Source organism: Hyaena hyaena, unplaced genomic scaffold, assembly GCF_003009895.1.
Source record: "Hyaena hyaena isolate Hyena2069 unplaced genomic scaffold, ASM300989v1 scaffold_3, whole genome shotgun sequence".
Lineage (NCBI taxonomy): Eukaryota > Metazoa > Chordata > Mammalia > Carnivora > Hyaenidae > Hyaena > Hyaena hyaena.
In genome coordinates, this window is record NW_024080635.1 from 2,107,786 (window position 1) to 2,125,819 (window position 18,034).

The 18,034-nt window shown below is 49.1% G+C and overlaps 2 protein-coding genes across 4 annotated transcripts in view; both read right to left on the bottom strand.

The window, feature by feature from the left end:
* Positions 1 to 5,655, bottom strand: part of KPNA6 (karyopherin subunit alpha 6) — a 56,829-nt gene extending 51,174 nt beyond the window's left edge. Inside the window, exon 1 of the mRNA XM_039231144.1 lies at positions 5,550 to 5,655. Within this exon, the coding sequence (XP_039087075.1) occupies positions 5,550 to 5,553 (4 nt within the window). The 5' untranslated portion in view covers positions 5,554 to 5,655. The remainder of the gene's footprint in view (positions 1 to 5,549) is intronic.
* A 3,049-nt stretch (positions 5,656 to 8,704) lies between these two features.
* TMEM39B (transmembrane protein 39B) overlaps positions 8,705 to 18,034 on the bottom strand; it is a 22,416-nt gene continuing 13,086 nt past the window's right edge. For all 3 annotated transcript variants that reach the window (XM_039233205.1, XM_039233209.1, XM_039233218.1), the window contains 4 exons: positions 16,799 to 17,135; positions 15,674 to 15,861; positions 10,635 to 10,755; positions 8,705 to 9,174 (listed from right to left, as the gene is read on the bottom strand). In XM_039233205.1, coding sequence (XP_039089136.1) covers positions 8,932 to 9,174; positions 10,635 to 10,755; positions 15,674 to 15,861; positions 16,799 to 17,135 — 889 coding nt within the window. In that variant the 3' untranslated portion in view covers positions 8,705 to 8,931. The remainder of the gene's footprint in view (positions 9,175 to 10,634; positions 10,756 to 15,673; positions 15,862 to 16,798; positions 17,136 to 18,034) is intronic.

Genomic DNA, 18,034 nt, shown 5'->3' on the forward strand with positions numbered 1-18,034 from the left:
TGACCTGAGCTGATGTCAGACACTTAAGATGTCAGACACTTAATGGACTGAGCCACCTCAAGTGCCCCTAGGAGGTAGCGTTTAAATTAGACCTTGAGGTGTGCCCGGGTGGCTGAATCAGTTGAGCATCAGATCAGGTCATGATCTCACATTTCGTGGGTTCAAGCCCCTTGCTGGGCTCTCTACTGACAGCACAGAGTCTTCTTGGGATGCTCTCCTCTCTCTCTCTGCCCCTTCCCTTCTTCTCTCTCTCTCTCTCTCAAAAATAAACAAACATTTAAAAATAAAACAAAATAAAATGAAAATAAATTAGACTTTGATAATCAGGCAAGCTTTCCATAGGAAATGATGGGTGGGGAAAAAATTAGTTTTAATTTTTCTGCCAGTAATGCTAACATAAAATGCCACGTGGATACATCTTTAAATAGAATAAGAGGGGAGGTTGGGTGGCTTAGTCGGTTAAGAGTTCAATTTCAGCTTGGGTCATGATTTCAGGTTTGTGACCTCGAACCCTACATTGGGCTCTGTGCTGACAGCTCAGAGCCTAGAAGCTGGTTTGGATTCTGCCCCTCCCCCGCTCATGCTGTCTCTCAAAAATAAACATTAAAAAATTATAAAAATAAAAAGAGGACAGTGTGTCCCAAGCCTTTTAAAATAAATAAACAAATAAATAGAATAAGATTAGTAAAATCAATAGGAGGGCCTTGAATACCATACTGTATGAGTTATGATTCTATCCCATAGTTAACAGCAAGTCCACAAAGGAGCAGAGTGACAAAATCAAATGGGTATTTCAGCAAGGTTGCTGCTGAAGAACTATAGCAGTGGTACAGGAGGCTACAGCAGAGTTCTGGGAGGGCTTCTAAGATAATACCTTTATAATTTACACTACTTTTTTTTTTTTTTACATCTAGTACTTCACTGAATCTTCATTAAGATTAATAGTATCATCCATATTTTCACTTTGATGAGCCTGAGACTCAGTAGAGCACAGAATATTCTTTGTGGGTCTATGCTGTGAGAAAAACCTACCCAAAGCAATTTAGAGGAGACCTCAGTAACAAGAGCACATAGTTTTCAACTGCCTATACGGAAACGGAAGAAAATGGTGAGGAACCAAAGATGGACAGATGCCCTAGTGTCTGGGCCAATGGTCTTACCAGTGACAAAAATGCAGGAAAAGCAGGCCAGGAAAGGGGAGTGAGCTTGATGCTTGTGGGACATTTAGGTAGTGACTGATGGTTCAGTGCCTTCTCTGCAAGTAGCTGTTACAAACTGTGGGGTGGGTGCACAAGGTTGGAGGGAAACTAAAAAAAAACCGGCTAAGTTACTTCCCCACCTGGAAGTGTTATCAGGAAGGTTTTGTTACTTGCAGCCAAAAACAAACAAGAAGTGGCCTTCAGTATCCTAGTTAAACCAAGAGATAAGACAGTTCCAAGTTGCCTAATTCAGTGGCTCGAAAACATCAGATTTTCCCCATCTTCTCTATTCTCACTCTTCGAGCTGCCTGCTCTTATTTATAAATTCTGCCTCATCACCCCAGCATTACTAATGGCAATTCAAGAGTCAGAAAAGGGCTCTTTCCTTTTTAGAGGCAAAACACAGCCCTTAACGGCCCATATGTTGGTTAGAACCATACAACCTACGGTTCTATTTATTAGCTCTGTTCTTGCACAAGTTACTGAACCTCTCTGTGTTTCAGTTTCATCAACTAGAACATGATAATCTGAGAAGTAAAGGAGTTAATATTATAGTACTTAGTTCCTAGCGCATAGCAAGTTCTATTTAAGTGCTGGCTATTATAGCTTTTCTATTTTTTTATTTTTTTTTTTGAAGCTCTCACACTTTGGTGGTACTTGAGTTAAAATATAAATTGGCAAAAAATAAAATAAAACCTGACAAATTATTTTCATTTTTTGAGAGAGAACGAGAGTGTGCAAGTTGAGAGGGAAGAGGGAGAGAGAATCTTGCGCAGTCTCACTCTCAGCAACAAACTCCATGCAGGGCTCAATCCCAGGACCCTGGGACCATGACCTGAGCCAAAACCAAGTCAGATGCTCAATGGACTGAGCCACCCATAAGTACCCTGGCAAATCTCTTTTTTTAGTTTTTAAAAATGTGGGGGCAGGGGGTGCCTGGGTGGCTCAGTCGGTTAAGCTTCTGACTTCAGCTCAGGTCATGATCTCACTGTCCATGAGTTCGAGCCCCACCTTGGGCTCTGTGCTAACAGCTCAGAGCCTAGAGCCTGCTTTGGATTCTGTGTCTCCCTGTCTCTCTTCCCCTCCCCTGCTTACACTGTCTCACTCTCTCCCTTAAAAATAAATAAACATTTAAAAAAGAAAAATAAAATAGAAACATAAAAACATTTTTAAAAATAAAAATTTTTAATGTTTATTTATTTTTTGAGAGTGAGCGAGTGAGCACAGGCACCCAGGCACCCCGCTGACCAATTTCTTTTAAATAAGGAAGGCTTTTCCAGAAGTCCCCCAGGCTTCCCTTCCTATCTAATTAATCAGAGCTGTATCACATACCCAAGCCTAAATCAATCACGCCTGGGGAGACAGAAATTACAATGATTGGTTTATAGTTTATATTAATCAAGACCTGGGGCTGGGGAGGGGCTGCCAGATTCCTGGTTAGCAAGATGGCAGGAATGGATGATAAAACAACCAGTGTCTGCCAAGTCTTAGTCTTAAAAGACTGTGGTCTCTGCTAGGGAGGGTCAGAGTAAGTAACTTCCAGAGCTGCAAGCATCACCCCCACAGGGCTCCTGATGGCAGTGAAATCACTACAAAAGTCTGTTAAAGCTAATAAAGTTTGGCACAAGACAAACATTATACGATACAGGCCAGGGCCTGAATGGAGCACACCTGAGAGGCAGTGAGATACAGCAGGTTCTAGATTCATGGAGATGTGATGCAGGCTGTGTCAGTGTTCCAAGCACCCAAAGGGCCTAGACAAGTCACCTTGTCCAAGCCTTGGACAAGTCCACCTAATCTTCTCAAAGCCTCAGTTTACTCATTTATAAATGGGGATAACGCAAACCACCTTGGATCCCATATGAGGATTAAATGTACCCTTACACACAATTTCACTCACATCATATGTATAAGGACCAGCCCAAAACACAAACACACCAATAGCGGGACGTTCAGAAAGACAAGTGGGACAGGAAAGAGGTATCTGAAACGGAGATGGCAAGAAAAAGGGAGGCCAAGTAGGCTCTATACTAAAAATCCTCTTCAGGACCCTGGTCAGACTTTGTTGCTCTACACAAGAACTTTCATGTCAGGGTCGCCTGGGTGGCTAAGTTGGTTGAGCATCTGACTTCGGCTCAGGTCATGATCTCATGGTTCGTGAGTTTGAGCCCCGTGTCGGCTTCTGTGCTGACAGCTCGGAGCCTGAAACCTACTTTGGAGTCTGTTTCCCACTCACTGCCCCTTCCCTGCTTGTGCTCTGTCTCTCTCTCAAAAATAAATAAAACATTTTAAAAAGGAAAAAAAAATTCATTTCAAAGTCTACCAAAAAGGACTAATTAATTTTATTTCACAGCTTAACTCTTCTAAGAGGTTTATGTACAGCAAAAATGGGTAAGAATCTCACATCTGGCTTTGGGGCTTACTAGCTGTGTTATCTTCTCTAAGGTAGTTTCCCAGTCTGTGAACTTATTTCATTGAGCTCAATAAACTACACATTAGCTCCTTCCCTTTGAGGAAGTGTTTCTAAAATTGAAGGCTGATAGAAAATCTGTAACATAAAAGTCCCCCAAATGTTTCACTTCATAAAGCTGCAGTTACAAAGAAACCTATCACGCTTCACAGAAGATTCTGAAAACCAGAGTGCTTAAGAGAATGGAATGCTATTGGAGGTAGAAAAGAATCTGTTCTGATGCCTACAGAGCCCTTACCAGGCTGTTTTCTAAACAGTTATCGTATTTAGTCTTCAAACATCTTGATAACACTCTCTCTCCCCTCCTTCTAGACATGAGGAAAGGAAGGATCAGAAAGGAAGAGAAATAACATTGATTGTGGACTGCTAGATGCTTCCTATGCGCATTACTGCATTTGATATTTAAGTGACTTCCTAATATCTGACATTTAAGTGATGAAAGCTGGAAAGTGGCAGGCAGGATTATAACACCAGATCTGATTCTAAAGTCACTGCTTTGCAAAAATAAAACATAAAAAATAAAAAGTCATTGCCTTATTCAAGGGTATTTGTTTCTTCAGAATCTGGGATCTTACTAAACTCAATCCCAGAATCTCATTTAGCACTCCCTTCCATACACAACTGCTGGGGTTAGCAATCCACTTTGGAGTTTCTCAGTTTCGTTCAGACTAAAGATTTCAAAGTGGGCCCACCAGCACACCCAAAAAAACACCTTTACAACTTTGCCTAGGATTAAAAGCTTTTTTCCCCTTTTCCAGCCCAACCACTAGGGGGCCAAGCCATAAAAAAAACTGCAGCTATAACCTGGGGCTCTGGATCACCCTGGTTTAACCACTAACTGTGTGACCTTGGGTAAGTTACTTTACCTCTCTCTAAGCCTCAGTTTCCTCAGCTGTAAAATAGGGGGAACAGGAATATCTGTCTCACTAGGTTGTGCATATTAAGTAAAACGTAACATGTAAAGCAGTCAGAACAATGCCCGCGCGTAGAAAGAGCTCAGCAAAATCAACCGGTTTTTTTAATGCTTAAGAGGCACTGTCCCTTCACTGATGGTTCTGTTGCTTAAGTTCAAAGACTTCGCCTTCGTATTATCCCTGAGCACAGGCCTTGCCAGCCGGAGTCCCTTCGGAGAGAGCAACAGGTCGCTCCTTTTCTCCTTACCAGTGCCAGCCCCACAAACCTGAAGTCCCGATCTACTACACATGGCCCCGAGGTCTCGGCCTGTGGTTTCCTACTACCGGGCTGTCACCGAGTCCAACCGAACCACCCCGTTTCCGCCCGCGGCTCGGGAAGTTCTGCCGGCCTTCAGCGGCCCAGGCTGCTTTCGGCATGGCTGCCCCTCGTTACGGGCCTGGAGCTAGCTCGCCCGGCGTTCCCTCACCAGGGGACTCTGCTCGCGACGTAGGCAGGCTTTCCCTCGAGTTCAGAGGAGCCCCGAATCCAGGGAAGATGCGCGTCGGTCACACACACGCCTGGAAAGGGCTCCCTGAGCGCCGCCCGGGCCTGCCGCCGGGAGCCCGTCACCCGCCCCCCCCCCCCGCCCCCGCCCCCGCCCCAGCCCCAGCCCCATCTCGGCGCAGGCCGGGCGGTCGGCCCCTTTCCAGCCCCTGGGAACGCGAGGGCTCCGGCCCAGGGTCACCACGTGGGGGCTCCAGGCGTGACAAGGTGCTCCCGGAACCAGCCCCCAAAGACTGCTCCCGCAGGGGCCCTAGCCCGGCCCCAAACTGGCCTGAGCTGCTCTCCCGGCCTGGCTTCTCCTCTCAAACCTATTTGGAGGGGCTTCAGACATTTTCCGCAGACCGGAGACAGCCTCCCGCGAGACCCCACACCCCAGGAACTGCCTCAGCTCGAGTTCCCGATTGCCTGGTGTCCTTACTCACCCATCGCGGCTCCGCTCGCTCCTACTTGGCGGCGGCAGCAGCGGCAGCTTCAGCAGTAGCTTCAGCAGACAATATGGCGGATCTGCAGGACGGCAGCCCGAAACGGACAAACAACTTAACACTCAACCCCGTGAAGAAACGCGCTCTCCGCCCCCCAGCCTAGCTGACGGGGAGGAGCGCACTTAAAGAGACCGCAGCTACCGAGGGCGGGGAATAGGGATGGACTATAAAAAGAGTAGTGGAGGGAGACTAGGAGGGACACTAAAGAAAGTCAAGCGTGTTCAGGAATTCTCAGCCTTTTCTGCTATTTTCTCTGTGTAATGAAGTCTCCTCTGCTAGAAACACATTCCTTCCTTTCCGTAGTTAAAGCCAATCATAGACCCTGAGCTGGAGGTGAATAAGGAATCGCCTGGGGGGGGGGCGGGGGGAGATTTGCTTAAGGATATGGAAATAAGGAAATTAAGAAGTTAAAAGTAAACCCGATCATGACCTTATTGGGAGATAAGAAATGGAAAAATAATGAGACCGATGCAGGGCTTTCTAGTTGATCGTTGGATTTCATCCTTCCCCTACCACCCCACCAGCAAGCTGAGGGCAGGGGTAGGTTCATCACCTTGTCTCCAGCACCTAGCCCAGGATCTGACACATGGTATGCGCTCCATAAATAGTTTAGTGAATAATCAAATGGGGGCGCCTGGGTGGCTCAGTCGGTTAAGCATCGGACTTCGGCTCAGGTCATGATCTCACGGTTCAGGTCATGATCTCATGGTTCGTGGGTTCGAGCCCCGCATAGGGCTCTGTGCTGACAGCTAGCTCAGAGCCTGGAGTCTGTTTCAGATTCTGTATCTCCCTCTGTCTCTGACCCTCCCCTGTTTATGCTCTCTCTCTCTCTCTTCTCTCTCTCAGAAATAAAGCATAAAAAAATTAAGAAATAATCAAATGAATAGGCCTGGGACTTACACAAAGAGATATGATCTCCCTTTTTAGAGATGAGGAAATTGAGGCTCTGAGTATTCATGTGCCTTTTGAATCATGGAATTTATGGCTGGTACACATCAGACCTCCCTTTTTGCATAATGCCTGGCCAGTCCTGTCCCCCACCTCAACAAACAGGAAAAGGTTACATCTTCAAGTCACTAGGCCCACAGGGAACTGTCTTTTGGAAGTAGAGTGAGAGACCCGGGTTTCCAAGTTCTGTCACAACAAATTGACTCCTCTACATGTGTGCCTGGCCAGTGCCTGGCCCATTAAAGGAAAGAACTCAAAAAGCCAAGTCCGGAACTCAGGGTCCGGAAAGGGAGCATAATCTTTCTCTGCCTACTGCCACTGCTCAAGGTCAGACCTCTTCATTTTCTCTTGGTCTATTTTGCCAGCTCCTCACTGGTCCCTTGCCTCCGGATTCTCCCACTTGCACTATCTCCAAAAAGCAGAGACCTTACGGGGCACCTGGGTGGTTCAGTCAGTTAAGTGTCTAATTCTTGATTTCAGCTCAGGTAATGATCTTACTGTTTGTGGGATTGAGCCCTGTGTCAGGCTCCAGGCTGGAGGCGCAGAGCCTGCTTAGGATTCCCTTCCACTCTCTCTGCCCTTACGCCACGTGTGTGTGTGTGTAGCATGGGTGCTCACAAAATAAACAAACATTAGACTAACATTTTAAAAAGCAGAGAACTTGTCAGGTTGTTCCTCTGCTTAGTAACTTGTCTGCCCTTAGGTAATGCTCAGACATTTCAATCTGACACACAGGCTGGTCCTTATTCACTTTTGGGGTATTCTCCATCAAGCCACTCAGGGTCCATTCGTATTTGGGGAACCCCTTTCCCCAAGTATGCATTTTTTGTGCCTTTGCACATGCTGTTTCCCTGCTTTGAACGCAATGCCTCCCCTTTCCCCTTGACCATGGCGTGAACAAATTCACTTTCAAGACCCAGTTCAACTCCTCCCCTCCCTGAAATACTCTGTCTTTCCAGAGCCTGGGTATCTGTTCTCTCTGCTCCTCAGTGCCCCGGACACACATTCTCCTTAGCACTTAGCACCCTAATTTGCTTACAAAGTAGGTTTCTGTCTCCTGGGTGTCTAAGGAAGGGACATCTTTCTTATCTTTGTATCTGTCCCAGGCCTAGCATGATGCCTTCCTCAACAGAGACACCAAAACCTTTGGTTGTAATGTCTGTCTCCCACACACCGCCACAGACCCATCTGCATATCCTGTGGCAAAATACGGCTCAGGAAACACAAGCAGAGTAGACAGTGGCTATGACTGTCCCCTTCTCCCAGTGTGAGCCCTCTAACCTGTCCTGTAAGAGCCAGGTGGCCCTCCAAGCAGCTTTGTTTCCACTCTAGCCCTTGACCTTGCTTATCCACCCTCCCTGGCCTAGAACCATTGGTCCTCCCCGATCCATCCCCTGCAGACCTTTCCAGCCCCACCCCACCCCCACCCACCCCTTGTTCCTTATCCTTTCTGCTCTAGGAACCATTCTGCCTACTGGCCCCAAATACACCAGAATATTCCAAATCTCTGTTATTACATGTCCTTTACTCTGCTTGAAGCACCTTTCCCCCCACTTTGGTCATGTAGGATGTGCCTGGCAAGTCAGCCTGTCCCCTCCTCCAAGAAATCCAGAGAGCACTAAACATACTGTCTCCTGTGCTACTCTGTCTTGTAACTGTTATCCCCACCCCAGTGGAGCACGACCTGTTTGTTTCCGGTCTTGGCATCCTGTCTACCACAGCAGATGACACAGAGCAGGGTCTCAGTGACTGCCTGCTTAGAGAGTCAGGACATCACATTCTGCAAGGATAGTGGTGGTGTCCTCTGGGAGGGTTTTTTGGCTGCTGTGTTGCCTTTGGAAGTCGCTATAGCTCTCTGAGCTTCTCATTCATGTACAGAATTAGACTGACAGCACCTACCTGCTAGGGTTGTCATAAAAGTTGGATTGAGACGAAGCTTATAATACACATGACAGTAATGTCTGATACACAGCCTTCAGTGGGCAGTAGCTACCACTGCTAGCATGACTTCCGATGCCTCATCTCCTCTCCACTGGAGAAGGCAGGACCCACAGGGGCCCCAGAAGCCACACATAGGACTTCCTGGCCCAGAATCCTAACCTCTGCTCTGACACACAGGAATGGAAAGAAACACAGGACACACAGGCTTAATGGGAGTATAAAAATAGGACTTTTTCCCCCCCTCATAATCACATCAATTATCAAAGAAAGAAACAGTATGTAACAAAAATACAAAGCTCTGGTCACTTTTTTTGTCCGTTTTTCTGGTTTTTTTTTTTTTCTTTTGCCCCCTCACCCAACCCTCCCCAACAGCCCCTTCCCAGAGAGCTCCTGCCAGAAGCCTGGCTGCTGTCCCTGGGGGTTACCCTGGGGCTCAAGAGAACCGGTGGTCCAGGTCCCTCTGGGGGCTGGCCGAGTAGGAGTAGGCCTTGCCCAATACCAAGCGGTCCCGCAGCAGCTTGAAGAAGGCATAGTAGTTGCTGAAGAGGATGAGCGCCAGGGAGATGGTCTGGTGCCATTTCTCAGAGGACATTAAGGAGTAGAGCTGGTACACAATGACAGCACCTTCCAGCAGCAGTAGGATGTTGAGGATCCGCAGGGGTTTGCTGAAAAAGAACTGCCCGGCAAAGGGTAGGCAGGGCCTGGAAGCATGTTCCAGAAACCTGCCTCCTGGATGGGGGTTCTGGGTGGGCCAGTGAAGGGGACAAGCTCTGGGGGCCCCATGCACGACATGGGCAGGGAGGAAGACGTAGGGCTGGGCACGGACTCTGCCACCTCTCCGCCTCTGCCTGTGGGATTTCTTCCACCAAGACTACCTCTTCCCACACGAGGTGGTTAAGATGTTGTTGAACTGCTACCTCCTCTGGGAAGCTTTCCTTGAGAGGCCTCGCTTACTCGCTCCAGCTTTTTCTGGTCTATAATCAACACCTTTTCGTATGTGATCCTCCCAGGTATAGTCAGGCCTGACCAAATTAGAATCTTATGACATAGGCATGGGAAGTCAGCATAGACTCTGCAGCGTGAGAAACCCACTTCTTCGTGGGTAGCATCCCGACCTAGGCCAGAAGCTTCTAGGGCGTATGGTGACACCTCACTCTGACCTGGTATTTACAGAGGAAGATAGAGTATAGGGACTCAGGAAAAATGTTCTGATCTGTTCCAAAGTGTGATCAACGTCTTAGGGAATTTCAGTTGTGCAGGGTCCAAGGCACCTAACCTCAAGAGCTGCTTACAGGATGATGGGAAGAGAAGTGGAAGGAAATGGGAGTCCAGGGCTCAGCTCTGCACTTGACAGGCTGCAGGACACTGGGCGAGTCCCTTTCCTGTCTGGGCCTCAGGTTTCTCTACTGTGAGGAGATCACCCAGATCAATGATTCCTCAAATTGTGTTCCTTGAAGCCCTTCTGAGGAGGTCTTTTAGGGGTTAGAGCGGGGGTGAGTGGGAAGTGAAGGCAGTTCCAACTCTTCCAAAGAGAGCAGTGCCAGAAGGTCCTAAATACCGGACGTCAGTCTACGACTGTGTTGGAAAAAAGGATTTTGAGAGTAAAATAAGTAAATAAAATGGAAACCACTAGCCTCAGTGATTTGGAGCAACCCTTTCCATAATGCTGAGTCCAGGAGTCCTGACCATCAGACCCCAAGTTTCCAAGCAAGGCACCCTTGAGCGAGTTAGAGCCTCTGAGCCAATTTCAGTCTCGGCAAACGGGGATAGCCGTGGGGTTTCTCTCGCACACAGGCAAAGACCGCACGGAGGCTGCTGGGCAACTGCTTCCCGCCGTGCCTGGTGCACCATAAGGAACGGGGATAGTTCTTATTTTCGCTGCTAAGAACCTCTTCTTTTATTGTATCATCCTCCCTGCCTCCACCTGATGCCTTCATTAAGATCTGCTACCAAGTGAGCCGCAGTTATGAAGTCACCACTGGCATAGCTGTCCTTGTGCTGCACGGTTTGTAGTGTCCGTTGGCTTTGGGAAATGCTAAAAATAGCTTTCTCTTGCTAGGACATCACCTTCCTGCCCCGGGATCCTCCTGCCCTCTAGATCAGCCCCGCCCCCCTTTCCCCGGGGAGGAGACTCACGTGGAAGCGGAAGTGGGAGACGTCGGAGGGGATGGCCACGTTGTAGTGGCCCACTGCCTTGTAGACGTTCTTGCTGTGCTTCACCAGCACGCCCTGCGGCCACATGCATTCTTCTGTCCACCTGGAGGCACAGCCCAACAGTGCCCCTTATGCCCAGCTCACCCACAGAAGGGGGTCCCAGAAGCCTGGGCACCCTACTCCCATTTCGATCATTTAGACACGGTGACTTTCCTTTTCTGGGTCTCAGCTGCCTCCTCTGTAAAATGGGGTAACAATCATGAGAAATTCACTGCACTGGGAGGCGGGGGGCCTAGGGTTGATAATCATGCCTGAGGGACTGTCAAGGAAAGCCTTTTCCCTCTTTGGGTGCATTTTCCTCACCTGGTCTCACCTCTAGCCTCACACAGCTGCCTGAGGGGTCTTCATAAAACACCAAGCTGAGCCTATTCTCTGATCAGAACCCTCTGTAGTATTTTCAGTACCCTCAGAGTCAAGTCCCCCAGGATGTGGTGTGGCCTCTGAGGCCCCCCGACTCCCACCGCACAGCTCAGGCTCAAGCCATTCAGAACGGTCTCTAGCTCCTTCCGCAAAGCTGACCTTTCATGCCTCTGTATGTCTCTCCCTCCAACCGAACTGCACTCCTGATGCCGTATCCTTCTGGCAAGCTCTTTCCAAACTCAGGCTCCTCCAGAAAGCCTTTCTCAAACTCCACAGAGATCAGTATCCTTAACTGCTCCCTGGATCTACTACTACTGGTCCACTTTCCCCAATGTTTTATCACTTATTTATTTCCTTGTATCCCTCACTAGCCTGGGAGCCCTGGAGGGAAGTGATGGTGTCCGATTCATCTCTATGTCCTTAGAGCGTGGCACACAGCCTGGCACAGAGGAGCCTCAGTAGGCATGGGAATAAGATGGTGGGATTTTCCAGTCTGGCCAGTGTTCTACCAGATCTCCCAGGGTCCCGGGCCAGAGGACAGAGAATCACTGTCAACAAAAAACTCTATCTTATGTTCCTACCCTGTTGATTCATTCATGTAAAAACCAGTTATCAGGGCACTTGGGTGGCTCAGTTGGTTAAGCGTCTGACTCTTGATTTCTGCTCAGGTCATGGTCTCAGGGTTGAGATCAAGCCCTATATCAGGCTCAGCGTTAGGCATGGGGCCTGCTTGAGATGCTCTCTCTCCCTCTCCCTAAGCCCCTTCCCTGCTTGTGCAGTGCTCTATCAAAAAAAAAAAAAAAATCAAAAACAAAAAACAAAAACAAAAATAAAACAAAAGAAAGGGCGCCTGACTTCAGCTCAGGTCATGATCTCACGGCTTGTGACTTTGAGCCCTGCGTCGGGCTCTGTGCTGACAGCTCAGCCTGGAGCCTGCTTTAGATTCTGTGTCTTCCTCTCTCTCTGCCCCTTCCTCGCTCATGCTGTCTTTTTCTTAAAAATAAAAAAATAAAACTTAAAAAAGAAAGAAAAACCAGTTATCACATTATAACTAATAACATGGATGAAACTCACAGGCAATATACTGAATGAAAAAGAAACTGAACCCAAGATTTAATTTATGTGAAGCTGTAGAACAGCTAAAACCAACTTGTTTTATTTATCCAAAAAAAATTTTTTTTTGAGAGAGAACACAAGCACGCATACACGCATGAGTGAGGGAGAGGGGCAGAGAGATCTTTTTAAAAAAAAGTTTATTTTTATTTTGAGAGACAGTGCATGAGCAGGGGAGGGGCAGAGAAAGAATCCTAAGCATGTGGGGCCCAATCTCATGAACCATGAGATCCTGACCTGAGTCAAAATCTAAGTTGGACACTTAACCAACTGAGCCATCCAGGCGCCCTGAGAGAGAGAATCTTTTTTTTTTTTTTTTTTTTTTTAAGATTTATTTACTTTCAGGGGTGCCTGGGTGGCTCAGTCGGTTAGACATCCGACTTTGGCTCAGGTCATGATCTCATGATTCGTGGGTTCGAGCCCCATGTCAGGCTCTGTGCTGACAGCTCAGGGCCTAGAGCCTTCTTCAGATTCTGTGTCTCGTCTCTCTCTGTTCCTCCCCGGCCCACTCTCTGTCTCTCAAAAAATGAATAAACGTTAACAAAAATTTTATTTACTTTTGAGAAAGAGAGCACAAGCAGGGAAGGGGCAGAGAGAGAGGGGGACAGAGGATCCAAAGCAGACTCTGTGCTGACAGCAGTGAGCCTGATGTGGGGCTCAAACTCCTGAGCCATGAGATCATGACCTGAGTCAAAGTCAGATGCTCAACCACCTGAGGTACTCAGATGCCCCAAGAGAGAGAATCTTAAGTGGGCTCCATGCAGGGCTTGGTCCCATGATCCTGGGATCATGACCTGAGCTGAACTCAAGAGTCATATGCTCAACCAACTGAGCCACTTAGGCCCCCTACCTATGGTTAGTTTCGAAAGAATATAGAAAAATGGTTGTCTGGGTGGTGGTGGTGAGGGGGCAGTCATTGGCAAACGCTGGGAGGAAATTTTCTGAGGCTGAAAATGTTCTACATTTTGATTCAATGTGGGCTACATGGGTATGTATGACTAATAAACTCAAAGAATAGTACCCTTAAGATTTGTGCATTTCACTGTATGTAAATTTTACCTTTAAAAAAAAGACTAGACACAAACCACAAAAATTTACTGGGGCCCTATTATGAGCCAGGCACTCTGGGAGTGAGATGGCTGAGTTCTTGACAGGCAAGGACCCTATTATGAGCCAGGCACTCTGGGAGTGAGATGGCTGAGTTCTTGACAGGCAAGGAGCTTTCCTCCTGGAATAACAGACAAGTAACTAAGCAAACACAGCAGACAGTGTTAGGTGCAATGATCATCATATTTTAGGGTTGTGGGAAAACAGGGGAAGGGCACTGAACCATCCTGGGTGGTGCAGAAAGTGTTCCAGGAGGAAGCAAAGTGGTAAGGAATGCACAGGAATTAATCAGGAAAAGAACTGGAAAGGGTGTTCCAGACAAAACAAGCAACACATGCAAAAGCCTGGATACACACATGCACATAGAATTTGCAGGATCTGAAGCAGCTCAGTCTGGCTAGAGCAGAGTAGGAGTGGAGGCATGGTGAGAGATGAGGCAGAAAAGGCTGGCGGGACCCAGTGCAGCAGCTGGGAAGCCATGTGAAGGAGCCTGGGTCTTCTCTGCAGGCCGTGGTCAGCGACGGACAGGTGCCTCCTCCTGTTCAGCTATATTCTCTTTATTTTTTATTTTATTTAACTTTTTTTTTACATTTTTATTTATTTTTGAGAGACAGAGTGAGACAGAGCGTGAGCGGGAGAGGGGCAGAGAGAGAAGGAGACACAGAATCTGAAGCAGGCTCCAGGCTCTGAGCAAGCATTCAGCACAGAGCCTGATGTGGGGCTTGAACCCATGAACTGTGAGATCATGACCTGAGCCGAAGTCGGACGCTCAACCAACTGAGCCACCAGGCGCTCCTTATTTTATTTTTTTATTTAGAGAGTAAGAGAGAGCACATGCACACATGAGTAGAAAGAGGCAGAGAGAAAGAGAATCTCAAGCACACTCTACAGTCTGCATGGAGCCCAATGCTGGGCTCCATCCCATGACCCCACTGAGATCATGACCTGAGTCAAAATCAAGAGTTAGACACTCAACTGACTGAGCCACCCAGGTGTCCCTTAACTATATTCTACCTTTTCACTCCTCCCTCCCCTCAGAGGCTATGGCTATGCTGAGACCCCATTGAGCCCATTTGGCGATCTCCATCCCCTTTCCTGGACCACCTGCACAGAGCCTGGGAGGGGCCCTGACTAGCACAGAGAGCCAACACCGGGGAGCTTGGCCTCTGTGGCTTTCCTTTGCATCTCTGCTTCTTGGTGGGCCCACCCCTACAAATCTGTCCTGGGGGGCCTCTGCTCTGCCATACCTTGTGCTGGGGCCATGGCTCAGACAAGGTTCAGGTGGGCCCAGCCTTGAGGAGCTTCCAGTCTAATGGGGGACTGCAGGCAGGAAAATTAGGGTAACCTGGGTGAAAAGTACTACGGTGAAGGCCCCAGGAAGGACGAGCCAGGCCGAGGGGAGGCCGGCCCAACCCCTCAGGGCTCCTAAGCAGGGGACTTCTGCCTCTGCAGGGCCGTCCTGCAGCGGGGCTTCTTTCGCCCCATCATCCTGTCTGTGAACCATCACCCCCATCAGACCGTGAACTCCTCAAGGACCTTGTCTCAGTCGTTTCCTCCCTGTGGCTCTGCTTCCCTGGCCAGGGCTCACCAAAACTGTGGTCAGGGCTAACACAGCACCATATCCTCTGACCAGACAGATGTTTCTTTCTTTTTTTTTCAATGTTTTATTTATTTCTGAGACACACAGAGAGAGAGAGAGAGAGAGAGACAGCGTGAGCAGGGGAGGGTCAGAGAGAGAGGGAGATACAGAATCTGAAATAAGCTCCAGGCTCTGAACTAGCTGTTAGCACAGAGCCCGACGCGGGGCTCAAACCAACGAACTGTGAGATCATGACCTGAGCCGAAGTCAGACGCTTAACCGACTGAGCCCCCCAGGCACCCCACCAGACAGATGTTTCTAAGGCACCTTGGAATGGGTTCCTCCACTGTTCAAAACCCTCCCTAGCCCCCCTCTGCCTGTTGGTCAAAGTCTAAACTCCTCTGTCCAATCCACAGCACCAGGCTGGTTAGGGCTTTGGTAGAGGCTAATGTCTGCTGGAAACGACGTGACCTAGTGATTGAATGGATGACTGAGCTAGTGACAGAAGGAGAGAGGCAATGAATGAATGCGAGCGCATACGGGTCAACGAGCAGAATAAAGAACAATCAGTGAATGAGAAAGTCAATGAGTCTATGAATTTACCGCCTGGCCTCCTCACATCTCCAGCACGCTGCAAGTTACCTAAGGACAGGGGACATGTCTGCCTTGGGTCCTGCCATAAACCTCCTCTGGCCACGAGTCCTCACATACAAGATGTGCTCAACAACTACCTGCCGACCGAGTGACTCCGGACACTGACCGGGAGCGCTGGGGTTGGGCAGGGAGGGGCAGGGCGACTCACGGGTGCTGCAGCACGTTGGAGCACAGCGCTGGGTCCACCTTCTGCCAGCAGCCCAGGTGGGCAGCGGCCTTGTGCAGTAGGTCACAGTAGCTGGCAGGCAGCAGGTGCTGCATGAGGATGACTGAAGTGCTGATGGACACCAGGAGGAAGAGCTCGCAGGACCAGCGCTTGTCATAGTAATGCGTGTTCTGGGGGCAGTGGGAGGTGGGTTAAGGCCTGGGATGTCCACAGTGGCCTCCCTCCCGCCCTCTTCCCTGATTCCGTCGGCCTCGGAAACCAAGACGGCCCTCAGTGGGGGCCCGAGACCAAGGACCAAACACCTAACAAAGAAGGCTTAATCATGGGCCCTGTGCCCACTACTCAGTTCTCTACCAGCTCCTCTTACAGAAAACTGCTCCCACCGCCTAACCACTCTGAGCCAGAGCACAGGCCCCGCGCTCCAACAGACGTCAGTTCGAAGCTTGACTCTGCTGCTTATTAACAATGTGATGCTGGCCAAGCCACTTCACTTCTCTGTGCTCTAGCTGCCTCATCTGTTAAATGAGGGTAAGAATAGCTACCAACCACCTAGGAGAGGCGTTAGGAGGATTATCATACTCGTGAAAGCTCTAGCACGCTGTAGGTGTTTAAGAAATATTAAGTCCTCTCAGCCTCAAATCATTCAGCGCAGTCCATCCCTGGAGAAATGTTTCCAGCCTACTGTCAGCTGGGGCGGTACCTTCCCAGAAGGCCAGGCAAGCTAGAGAGAAGGCACAGGCTTTTGGAGTCACTCGGGCCTGGATGAATCCTAGCTTTCCTACTTAACGATGACGCTGGATGCTGTGGCGTGCCTGTGCCGAAACAGCCACGGTGAAATACAACATCACTGCCTGCTGTTACCGACCAAGTGTTATGACCAGCAGCATCATGTCCCAATCACTGGCTGGGTGACCCTGTGCACGCCACTCCCTTTCAGTGAGCCGTGTTCTCTCTACTCTAAAATTGAGGTAGTGGTCATTCTAGCCCTCATGGGAACAGATGGGAATCCTATCACAAGATGGTCCAGTTATTTATGCAAGGAGGAGGGCCCCAGGCAGGCCCTGTCCACCCCCCTCCCCAGGCCCCTCCATGGGCTGAACTACGCACCTTCACAAACCAGACAGGCACAAAGGCCACATAATAGGCGCTCAGCATGGAGCTGACCAGCACCTCCTTCATGCGCCAGTTGAAGTCCATCTTGAGGAACTCCACCTCGCTGCGGATGAGGCTGGGGGACAGGCAGCAAGCGTGCGTGGGCATGGCATCCGGGCCGTACAGCTGCCGCGTGTGCTGTTTCCAGGTCTCCCGCAGCGTCAGCAGGTAGTCCCGGCTCCGTGCCAGGCCGCTGACGGCCTCCCGGGGACCCAGGGAGGCCATGTGGCTGAAGAGGTTTGTCTTGCGTAGGTCACAGTTCAGCTGCAGGAACGGAATGTACATCCCAAACCTGCTGGGGAAGGCAGTGGTGAGGGCAGGCCTGCCCATGGTCCACTATCCCAATCCTTTCCCCTGGAGGGAATCTTCTTTCCTCCCTGGGCCTTAGCTCTCCTTGCTGCTCAGAGGTGAGAATTTACCCATCCTGCCATATAGCCAGCCTCTGGTCAGACATCCAGTACACGTATTAGGCTCAAGTGCAGGCCAAGCATTGGGCCGAGCATTGAAGACAAAGTAGGAAGCAGGGGACAAGGCCCTGCCTCACAGTCTATTGCTGACTAACAGTGATCCTAACAGCCCACATCCTTCGGGCACACACTAAGCTCTAGATGCTGTACTAAGTGCCTTACACACATTCTCTTCTTTTGTTTCTCCTAAGAACACTGTTCATTAAGTACTGTTATTTTGTACCCTTTTGAGGAAGCTGTGGCTCAGAGAGGTGAAGTGGATTCCCCAAATTTACCCAAACAGTAAAGAAGCAACAGAGCTGGGATTCAAACCCAGAACTGTCTGGTACCAAAGACCAGGATGCAAAATCAACGAATACTATGAGTAATTATTAGTAAAAAAAAAAAAAAAATGTACGAGAGATGCCTGGCTGGCTCAGTCAGTGGAGCATGCAGCTCTTGACCTCAGGGATGTGGGTGAGTTCGAGCCCCATGATGAGCACAGAGCTTACTTTAGAAAAAAGAAAAAGAAAAGAAAAGGGGATGCCTGGGTGGCTCAGTCAGCTAAGCGTCCAACTTCGGCTCAGGTCATGATTTCACGGTCCATGGGTTCGAGCCCTGCATCGGGTTCTGTGCTGACAGCTCAGAGCCTGGAGCCTGTTTCAGATTCTGGGTCTCCCTCTCTCTCTGCCCCTCCCCCACTCGTGCTCTGTCTCTCTCTGTCTCAAAAATAAATAAACCAAAA